Source organism: Phaethon lepturus, unplaced genomic scaffold, assembly GCF_000687285.1.
Source record: "Phaethon lepturus isolate BGI_N335 unplaced genomic scaffold, ASM68728v1 scaffold20239, whole genome shotgun sequence".
In the NCBI taxonomy this organism is placed as follows: domain Eukaryota; kingdom Metazoa; phylum Chordata; class Aves; order Phaethontiformes; family Phaethontidae; genus Phaethon; species Phaethon lepturus.
In genome coordinates, this window is record NW_010565764.1 from 7239 (window position 1) to 18898 (window position 11660).

The 11660-nt window shown below is 41.7% G+C and overlaps 1 protein-coding gene across 1 annotated transcript; it reads left to right on the top strand.

Annotated features, from left to right (window-relative positions):
• Positions 1–37: 37 nt before the first annotated feature.
• On the top strand, positions 38–11030 carry LOC104627165 (TPR and ankyrin repeat-containing protein 1-like; the record flags this gene model as incomplete). Its single annotated transcript, XM_010295288.1, has 7 exons — positions 38–172; positions 1750–1873; positions 3265–3415; positions 4431–4549; positions 7111–7194; positions 10183–10321; positions 10899–11030. Coding segments are annotated over 7 exons (884 nt in total), but the record flags the coding sequence as incomplete, so codon positions are not given.
• Between the last annotated feature and the right edge of the window lie 630 nt (positions 11031–11660).

The window sequence follows — 11660 nt, forward strand, 5'->3', positions numbered from 1 at the left end:
TAATATTTGCTTTTGATTAATTTTTTTCTCTTATTAGCATGGATGCCATGGAATATGCACAATTTATGAGACAAGCTGGGAACCAGGATTTCAAAAATGGAAATTATGCTTTGGCCATCAGAAAATATGATCAAGCTCTACACATGCTTGGTTGTTTAATGCAATGGGTCCAGTAAGTATTCTTGAATTACAAGATGTAAACCATTAAGACTAGCCTGAAATTTGTACAGTAGTGCAGTTAACTCAGAACTGTATTTCTTGCCCTGACACCTGGTTTTCTTATATCTTTTGTCATACTCTTCAGTGTACCAGTTGTATAATTAAAGAGGAATTGCTGTTGCTGACATATATGTGTGATATTGTTTAGTGACTGTAATCTGAATATTTTTATTAAGCATCAGTTATAAATCAGTGTAATTAAAGCTCAAATTAATTTTCCATAAACTGTGTTGGTTTCTGTTAAATTACTTCTGTTTCTTAGCTGACATGCCATGGATTAATCTTGCTGTGATTCTGCTGTGTACTGGTCGTGCCTATGGCCTGTTGTTACCTGAGTCATCTGATTATCTTTAAAACTATTCATGCAAGTTACTTTATTCTTGTTATTTGGTCTTTCTTAGTATTCTCAGTTTTCTTAAAAAAATAACTTTTCAGCAGAAGAGTTCTTTGGGTATTTCTTTCCAAATGTTAAGTGCTTGTTTTCGTCAGTCAACACCAGTTGCTAATGTTATTAATGATTAAATAGTTGAGTATTCTGTTAACTATTAAATATTCATTACTACTGTGTTTTAACACTACTGCTAACCTAATTTAACACCAGCCATTCATTTATTTTGACTATTAGCTGTTTAGACTAGTTAGTAAAATAAGTCTGGAGCATATGCAGGGAGTAGGACTGAGTGAGGACAGAGCCGAGCAGGCTACATCCAGCGCCTGCCCATCGTGGGCAGTGGGACTTCGTCGTACCGCAGGGATCCGCTCCTGAGCGTCTCCTTTCCCCTTGACATGGGTTGCCTCGTCAGGATTTGCCTGCATGCCAGAGTGTGCTCCAAACACGTTCAGTGTAGTTGAAACAACGTTCTTGAGTGTACATTAGTATATAGGATTAAGATGAAGGATGCAGCTCCGTGGCACATACTATGTGTTTGAGCGTAGGCAAGGCAGGCTTTCCGGGCTCCCCAGCACCCCGTGGACTGTAGTCCTGTCACTCATGTACAGCTCTTTCCAGAAGCTCTCTTGGATACAGGAGATGCTTTATATACTTCAGTATATTCTGTTCTCTAAAATACATTTCTTTATTTCTTAGCTGGTGTAAATGTGGGTAATTCTGTTGACTTCATCAACTGGTGGTACGGTAAAATGGGTTTAGGTTGTTTTTTTGGTGACCAAAATCTGTTTAGCATTCTTTCCACCTAGCAGCTTCCATTTGTGTGTCTGTTTTCTCCTGTTCTTGGCCACTGGCTTTCACTGAGCTGTATCTAGGTGTGTCGAGATGATCTAAACTCTAAATCCTCATACTCTGTTATTCTAGTGGGTTGGCTTTCTGCTTCAGAAGAGACCAGGATATCACTAAGGGTAACACTAAGGTATCATTTAGGATGTCACGAAGAGATTTTATCGCTGATGTTCAAATGATCTTTATTCTCTACAACTCCATTTCTACATCTACTTTTTTCTTGTTGCTCACTATAAAGTATGATACGTCCTTTTCCAAGCAAATAAACAGTTATGCTAAAAATGTATTTTCAGGTGTTCCAGGGACATAGCTGTGTTACACTGCAACAAATCAACTGCCTTGTACAATCTTGGTAAATGGAGAGAAGCAGTGTTTTCAGCCTACCAGAGCCTACACTGGGATCCAGAGTATGTTAAGGTATTCAGATGTTTAAGCTGGCAGTTTTTGCATGACTTTTTAAAACAAATATCAGTATCTGCTTTTTATTGTGTTTTGGTTTTGAGGTGTGATAAGCAAATAACAGCATAAAATTCCAGAATCAGTGTCTGACTTTGTAGATGAGCATCAGAATTACTATTGTAATAGCCCTTTTAATAAGATGAATCAGCTCTCTTTTGCACCAGGAGATGCTGGTTCTTTCTGGCTCCCAAAAAGAGAGGCACCAATGCTTTCAAGGAAGATAAATATTTTATTAATATCCCAGACAAGGTGATAGCAAGTAATAAAATCTTATGTGCCCTTGTGATGCTGGAGACCCAGGGATGGCGCAGCACCGGCCAAGTCTCTGGTCAGGCCACGGCACGCTGCATAGATCCCATCTGTGGTGAGGTTCACCAGTTCTGTGTTCAGGCTTCGTTAAGACCGCAAGTGGCTCACGGTACAGATTCATCAGTCGCTGACAGCAGTTGGGGCTGGGATGGGGACTTAGCTTTGAAGGCTCCCAAGGGCAATCTGCCCAAGTATTCTTTACATGTTAATAAGCCTACAGTTCCTGGGAACAGTACGTGATGATCAAGGTAGTATTGTATTTCCAGTGCACAGAACAATACACTACACATATGCTTGTGATTAAGTACACATTGATTAAGTACACATTGACTCAAATACTCATCTGTTAGGATTAAGCAGCGGTTGTACAGTATTTATAATATGGAGGCATACACCTGGATTGGCTTTTATGTACAATAAATAGTCTTCTGGACCAACCACTACAGTATTCCAAAGACTCTAGTAGGAGGTATTCGATTTAGATTCGGTAAAGTTGCATGCAAATAGCAATTTAACTTGCACTGTATTGCAGCATGGCAGTTATCTGGCTTGAACAAATTGGTTCCACTGCGACTCTGAACCAGTACAACCTAGTTCAGTGGTGAATATAAACATGTTCAGGTGCCAAAGGCTGAAGAATATGTGCATTGTGGTAAATACTGCAAAATGCAGTGACATGGGGACATAAACATATATTCTGGACCTTGTGACAAAAAAAAAATCCTGTCCAAAGGAGATTAAAATATAGTTGCTAACCGTATGTCTTTCATCCTGTAGTTATTTTCCAAATTTTATATTCCAGGATTTATCACTCTTAGTATCTGTGATGATTTCAGTAGCATATTGTGAATTTCAAGGGATGTTTATTGGACTGTTTTTGGATCTATGTGTAAGAAGCTGTAAAAATAATACTACATGTCATTTTTATAGCATAATTAGAGAATTTAGGAAAAAAATGGTAACATCTTGTTTTGTAGTAAAGATCTCTGAATATTTTCCCAACAATGGTCTTTTTTTGTTCTTTTTTTTTTTTTCCTCAGGCTTATTATAGAGCTGGCCACTCATTGATCATGTTATCAGACTCTTATGAGGCGATTTCTATGTTTCATAAAGGTTTGATTCTCCTGAATGCTTCTACAGATCGGACTCAAGTTGCTGATTTTGTAGCAGGAATCTTCATAAGTGTCAATGGTAAACTCAATTTAAGAGCTTAATTTTTCTAAGAGCCTTTCAATAGTGGGGACAACACAAGTCCCTGGTAGGGCATGCTTCGTGAGATGATTTATTTGGTCCTTAGTGCCTCAGGTCTGTTTGAGAATTATGAATATGTTGAGCGACCTAATCAAAAGGATGTGGTGAACTTGGTCCAGTTTGTATACAGCAGATGTCAACGGTCCCAAAACACTTTGCAGGGAAGTGTGTTATCTCACAAGAACACGTCTATTGTGGAATAGTTAGAAAAGGTTGAAATTTAGAGTCAGGGTGACAAGGTTAGCGATTTGGAGCTCCAGACCCCTAAGGCTTTAGTGGTTTTTGTCCAAACCACTCTGCTTTTCTTTTAGCTAGGTAGATTTGAAAATAGTTAGAAGATACTCAACTTAAACCTGAGTTTGTAGTGCCCTGTATTCCAGTGTGGGGGACTTGCCCTCAGCTAGTAATGGGCAGCAATGAAAAGAGGGAATTTGGCCTTTCTGTGGCATTGTGGGTTTTTTTTGAGCAATGTCCACCTTGTGTCTTGCTGCCCTCTCCTCAGCCTCTCCTTCTATACTTGCTTTTTTGTCTGGTTCACAAGCTTTGTCTGATGGGGCCTGCAGGCGTGCCGGGCGATTGCAGGTTGTGCCCCTGCTGCATTTACTTGAAGCTGTAGCCCTGTGTTAAGAACCTTGATTAGCTTTAGCAGCATCCGTAGTTGGGCTCACCCACAAGTGGAAGAACCACCATGAGGTTCACAATGTCTTGGGACTTAGATGTGTTTCCTGAGGGCAGGGACTAATTTTTTTTTCCCTTGTTTAATGAAGACTGGCCACTGAAGACAAAGTGCCGTATCAGTTGGATAGCCAGGGATATTTAAGCCCCCGTTTGGCATTCTCCTGAGTATTAATCAGTGCTAAAATTGTCTCTCTGCAATGAAGTAAATTAGTTGGAGACCCCAATTTTAAAAGTGCTTTGTATACTAAAGAGTTTCCTTGATTGCTTATTCTTGCAGATGAGAGAGTCTTTCCACCAACTTTTCCCCCTGCATATGATTACATTTTCAGCGCAAGGTTTGATGCTGTGATTTGGCAAGCAGTGATAGAAAGGTTGGCCCAGAAAGGGAAGTGGCGGGTAAGTCTGTGGCTGCGTTACCTACTGCTGCATCATAGGTTCTCATGTCTTACCTCTTCAGAGTAAATTCCTGTTACCTTAAAAATCCCAAACATTGGGTACTTATTGTTCCCTGCTTCAAACGCCTTGATTTTTAAGACTTGAAAAATACTTTTAGTGATAATTTCTGAAATTCATTTCTCGAAGGGATACAGCGAACCTGAAATCCCACTTGTCTCTGGCTGTTGTCTCTGTTATGATTTATGGTGCCATCTGGTGTCATTATTCTTGAAGGAAATTAGAGGGGAAAAAAAAATACCTATGTATTTATGGTCCCTTTTACTTTTCCTTCTGTATGACAAGCTGGACTTTTGAAGCTGTCTGTGAAAGACCCAATAATAAAGGAGCATCTCAGTGGAAGTACATGGTTATTAAACAAAACCAGATAATTTACAAAAATCAGAAGGTGAATCATCTGAAATTATTTCAATCCTCTTTTCTGTGGTGACTATATAAAATTGATCACTGTCATGATTATTTGGGTGTCGGTGGCAAGGAGCTGGTGGGGAGGCTGCAGGGGCCTCTGTGCGGAGAGGCTTGGGACTGCCCTGTGGCAGGCATGGCTGATTCCAGCAGGTGCCAGCAGACCCATTGCAGAGCACAGCTGAGCCCCTCAGCCAAGATGGTGGCCCCTTGGGGAAGCATGTTTAAGAAAGGGCAAAAGGCTGCCTGGCAGAGTGAGGGGGAAAAAGTGAGGAACAGCCCTGTTCCTGTTCCAGGAGAGGAGGGAGCGGGAGGAAGTGCTCCAGGCCTGGAGCAGGACATCCCTTGCAGCCTGTGGAGAGGCCATGCAGGAGCAGGCTCCTGACAGGAACCACAGCCCAGGGAGGACCCATGCTGGAGCAGGGGAGAAGCATGAGAAGGAGGGAGCAACAGAGAGGGGCTGCAATGCACTGACTGCAGCCCCACATTCCCCAGAGAATCATAGAATCTTTGGGTTGGAAGGGACCTTTTAAAGGTCATCTAGTCCAACCCCCCTACAATGAGCAGAGACATCTTCCAACTAGATCAAGTTGCTCAGAGCTCCGTTCAGCCTAACTTTGAACACTTCCGGTGATAGGATCCACATCTTCTCTGGGCAACCTGTTCCAGTGTATCACCACCCGTATCATAGAAAATTTCTACCTTATGTCCAATTTAAACTTACCCTTTTTCAGGTTAAAACCATTGACCCTTGTCCTGTCACTATAAGCCTTGTTAAAAAGTCTCTCTTAGAAGCCCCCTCTATATATAGAAAGGCTGCAATAAGGTCTCCCTGGAGCCTTCTCTTCTCAGGCTGAACAACCCCAACTCTCTCAGCTTGTCCTCCTAGGAGAGGTGTGCCATTCCTCTGATCATTCTGGTGGCCCTTCTCTGGACCTGCTCCAACAGGTCCACGTCTGTCTTGTGCTGAGGGCTCCAGAGCTGGACACAGTTCTCCAGGTGGGGTCTCACCAGAGAGGAGCAGAGGGGGAGAACCACCTCGCTCGACCTGCTGGCCACGCTTGTTTTGATGCAGCCAAGGATACAATTGGCTTTCTGGGCTGCGAGCACACATTGCCAGCTACGATCCAATTTTTCATCCACCAGTACCCTCAAGCCCTTCTTGGCAGGGCTGCTCTCAATCCCTTCATCCCATAGTCTGTACTGATACTGGGGGCTGTCCCTACCCAGGTGCAGGACCCTGCACTTGGCCTTGTTGAACTTCATGAAGTTTGCATGGGCTCATTCCTTCAAGCCTGTCCACGTCCCTCTGGATGGCATCCCATCCCTCTAGCCTATCAAATGCATCACTCAGCTTGGTGCCATTTCCAAACTTGCTGAGTGATTGCACCACGCGAGCCCACTGTCCATGTTGTTGATGAAGATATTAAATAGTACTGGTCCCAGTACAGACCCTTAAGGGACACTACTCGTTACTGGTTTCCACTTGGACACTGAGCTGTTGACTAGAACTCTTTGGATGCAGTGATCCAGCCAATTCCTTATCCATCCAACAGTCCATCCATTGAACCCCTATGTGTCCAATTTAGAGCTAAGAAGTTTGTGAGGGTCTGTATCAAAGGTCTTACAGAAGTCCAGGTAGGTGACTCTAGTTCTTCCCTTATCCTCTGGTGAACCTAGGTGGTTTTTCCAGGAGCAAGGCAAAGTTTTTAGGAAAACTGAGAAAACTGAAAAAGGTGTAGTATGCATTTCTTGCTTTCTGCTCAGGATGTTGGTGTAACTGGGGAGTCTCATCCCCATGAATGTAAAGGCCCATTCCTAAAGCGAAGGGTCACTTCCCAGAGGCTTTTAAGGCCTGACCTTTCTACATGGTTTTTATTTCTGAGGAAACTTTCATCAATCATAGCTTCCCACAGTCCACTGTGTATTACATCAATTCAGTTGATAAATGGAAAGGGAGATTGAGTAATCTGTTATGATCTTAAAAAAAGATCTGAAATGTTGTTAGCCCTTGTTTGCTTTCCTACAAGACCTGATGAGGCAGTGAAAAAGAAAATTTCTAAGCATGCTTATAAGACTACTAATGTGTCTTTTCCCAGTCTCTTCTGTTGTTGTTATCTGAGAAGAAAGAGTTGCCCACCAATCTCAGAGTCAACCAATTATCACTGAAGAATCTCTTTGAGGTAAAGTAGCATCCTTTCTTTTTCTTGTGTTTATTTCTTTTCTTCCTGTTTGCTTTAGTGAGAGATTTTCCATCTTGTGTGCAAGGCTAAAAAGATCAAAGAAAAATAAAATGGTAAACAATACATGGACTTTATGTTTATATTAAATAATCTATTTTGTCCATTTTCATTTGAATGTTAAAAAATCCCTAATTTGCATAACTTCTGTATGTAATTTAATGTTTCCTTTAATTTGATCAAAAGAAGTCATCTTTGTCTCAAGCACAGCAAGCTATTCATGTCATGCTTGGAACCTGAGAACTTAATGTAGAAAATATCTGACAGTTAAGGTGGTTATGTTTTCCAACTAAGGCAATTTATGATATCCTTGGGATAGGGTGTTTTTATGTGTTGCTAGCCTGTCTCTGGACTGCTTGATGATTACAGGGACATGAGCTGGGTGCAGTGTTGGAATTTTCCCTCCCCTCCATGCCCCAAAGTTTTGGTAAGTTGCTTTGTAACTAGGCAGCAACTGCTAAAATTTCTCCCTAAAGGCTTTGGCACTTTCCAAATGACTTGGAGGATTTTGGCAAGATGGAAACATGAAGTCGTAGACCAAGAAGCCACAATTCCTAATGCCTTTCACTGAAATGGCATCTGCAGACAGCAGAATTTGATCCTTACGTTGCTCTTCTGAAACTTGCTCTTTATCTTGTGATTCCTTGTGTTCTGCAGCATTTGGGAACCTCCAAAACTTTCTGTGCTGGCAGGATAAAATAAAATCTTCCAGCTGTCGGAAGCTGCCGTGCTCACGTGTACTTTGCTGCTGGTTGGCCGTGCCTGTGCTGTGCCATGCACGCCGGTACACCCCAGAGTCTCTCCCACATTGCGCTGTGAGCTCGGTGGTCTTGTGGGGGCTCGCTGCAGCTTGCTTCTGCCTTTGTGCATGGGTATCCCACCAAAACACTTTGAATGCACGAAGGGGTGTGCAGTCATTGCTTCTGGCCCCTTGGGAACCAGCATGTAGCCGGAGGCTGACTGTGAGCCAGGAGCTGCTGGGAGTTCACCAGCTCTGCAACTCAGGAACAGCCAATGGCTGTAGCAGTAACATACCGACTTTCTGAAGGCATCTCACAGTGTATGTGTCTGCTACCACACACTGGATGCCCAGCCTGTTTCAACTGCAGTTAAGTAAAGCATTTCTTATGGACGATTAAAAAATTCTTCTCTGTATGCATTTTTTGGCTTTATTTTCCCATTTCTTTTATCTTTAAAAGATACAGTTACGCATTCATTGAGAAATTCCATTAGGTTTTATGCTGAAGTATACTTGATTTCTTAGAGCACTGTGGTTTTCCTGATGGAAGCTTCGGAAGATGTTAACTGTAGGCTACGTGGTACATTTAGGGCATAGGGCATATTGACGGAATGTGCCAGAATTTGCCGTTTGGCTGTTGCAGTGTTTGTGTTACTTTGCTCATAATAATTTCAATTTCGTGCTTTTTCCACAAATGTATTTCAGTTGGGTGCCTGACAGAGTGAGCAGGAGTAGTTCTGAAAAAGAAGGGTAACGCAAGGGAAACAAATCGACATATATTCATAGGGTTGTTTATAGTGATAGCAGAAGAATTAGTGGATGAATATATGCAAGCATGCCCTGGTTAGCTATCCTTAGGCAGGTATGCTGTGTCAGTGCCAGCAGAGTAGCCCATATGGGACTTCATGCTGCCCGCCATCATCCCTTGTGTGTTTGCTCAGTTTTTTGCGAGAAGGGAGAGTGGGTCAGGGTTGGGTCCTCGATCAGCCAGACCGATGACCAGGCAGTGACATGGCTGTGGTGCTAGAAACGCTGCTTTTCTTTTGCAAAAATTAGAAAACGTGGCTTTCTGACAAATTGAACTTCCCCTGCTGCCACTGCATTCTCCCTGTAATTTGTTATATTTTGATTTTTGTAACTGTGCGCAAACAGTAATTCTTGCCAGTCAAAATTTGGCGTGAGGTGTTAGAAAAAAAGATTTATTTGTGGATGTTGGAAGCATGTGTGAAGACTGCTATTTAAAAAGATGACTGGCACAAATGGAGAAATGATATCTGAACACTGTTTCCGACCACCCCTTCATGTCCTGATCCTTCTGGCGTATTGTCTCCGTTTCCGCCTGAGCTTTCTCTGCCCACCTCCAGAGTTCCGCAAATTGCTGTGCCCCTCGTAGACTGTGCTTCATGCTCATGAAGTCCTTGCTCAAACATCCTTTTTCAGTTCAGCTGCCTTCTGCTCAGGCTGCGTGCTTTCAATCTTGGTCTGTAAACGTCCCTGTAAGTTCCATACTTTTATCAGATGAGCTTCTAGGAATTTATCTGGCCAAAAATCTGTCTCCTAAGGCTTAACACCTTTTCTTTGTGTAAGCAGTCATATTGTCATTGTTGTCTTAACACCAGGTGCTTCCTGAGCTGGATGAAAGTAGGGCTTTTCCTTTCTCTCTATCCATGGGGTTCCTGAGCTGGTTACCTGAGTTCCCTAAACCTCCTTCCCCCAGGCTCTAACTCCCTTTTCCCAGTTTCAAGTATTTCTGCAGCCTTTTCTTGCTTTGGGGTAACTCCCTGCATAAGCTGCCTCATCCAAGCTTAAAATACAGGCACAATATCCAGTTACAGCAATATGTGCACTGAGATACAGTAACATTTAAAAGACAAGTGTAAGGCCGAAAGTTGCAGTCAATTATGGAGAAGAAATATGGAAATACGTATTATAAAATAAATTTTAGGTTCAGTGCTCTTCAGAGCACGATGAGATTCTTTTAAGTTTCATGAACATCTCACAGGAGAAGAGTATTTGTTTTGAGCTTCTACTGGAATTGTTAGCTATATAATAAATGTTTCATTTTACAGTGGATATGGCTTGATTGTTGTTATTCCACTGATTCTTGCCATAAAAAACATGGAAATAGGATTAAAAAATAAATGCCTTATGTATATGTAAAAATAATGTGTTGTAATTGTTCTCTTTACCAGACTTCTGAGTTGTATGGGCATGGTGAGAAGATGCAAGAAGTAGCAGAGTTAGCCAAGTGGCTAATTTCCATTGGGGCGAAAGTTGAATCCATTGGAGTGTATCTGCTTCATGCTGTTATCAGACTGTGTATCAAAGCAAGTGAGTGACATCCATAGCTAAAATAAAATAATGGTGGCCTTCATCAGAGAACCGACAGCTAGATCTGATCTCATTAGTTTAAAAAAAAGCTCATCTAGGTATGACCTTGCATGTGCTAATAAGGTACTATTTTAAAAACATTGCAAACACTGTCTTTGATCATCTGTGCCTGATAGTGGTACAAACCCTAATATGGTTGTTCTCTTCGTGGTTTGAGGCAAAACTGTGGTTGATGTGGGTCTTTTGTAACCTGAATATATCAGCTTTCATGAAAATACAGTATTTCCTCCTGCCACCTCAGTGTGGAGCAACAGTTTCTATGCGTGCTGAAGAGTTGTGAGTCAACCTCAGATTTGCACTTGCTATGAGTCATCGAGAACATAGCATCATGTCTCCCACAATGCAGCTGGCTCTTACATTGATTTTTTTCCACGTATTTCTTCCCTCTCCTACTCCCCATCTTCGAGAAAAGATTTCATACAGGTGCATCTTGCCACTCCATAGGGGAAAAACCAGGATCTGTTTCTGCTGTATCTCTGTTCACCATTTGTAACAAGTGGGTTTTTTGACCATTCAGGAAAGAACCATCTCTTCAGGTGGTTACTGACTCAGAGGCCAGACTTGAAGGATAGGATCAACCAGCAAGACAGAGATGGATGCACCCTCCTGCATATTGTGGCATCTTCCAGTGAATATTCCCAGAAACGCAGTAAATACAGTTCTTTTTTGTGTGTGTGTGGTGTTTTGTTTTCATACTGAAAAATGCGTAATGGAAGAATATTTCAGACCCCGATGTTTACTATTTCATGTTAAGGAAGAAAATGTGAAAGTCCTTTTATCTGAATGTAGGCTTGGTAATGGTAACTAATATTTAAACATTTCAACAATTCCCTTCTAAAATTGTATACCTGATTACTGACCATTTGCTTTGCTCTTTGGTTTGACTGGTTATGATTTTCCCACAAGTCTGCTGCAGCTTTTAGAAATGTAGAAGTTACCTTTAAAGTTTGATGTACCCTTAAGGTCATATTAGACCATCTAGAGACCTGTGCTGTTCTTTTTAAATAGGTGAAGATTTAAAGCCTTAATAGCAGTGTACTTTCTCAGAAGAGAAAGGTGAAATGCTTTCCTTCACGTTTTTTGTGGGATTTCTTTTATGTTAACTTAGCCTGTTCTTTTTTCCTTGTATTTCTTACTCTGCCCACGAGGTGGCAATAGGAAATAAGCATCAATGCCAAGATCACGCCAGACTTTTAGGTCATCAAATCCGATGACATTCTGGTGGTTCTCTTTAATAGTGTGAACGAAAGGTGCACAACCTACATTTAAATTTCATTTT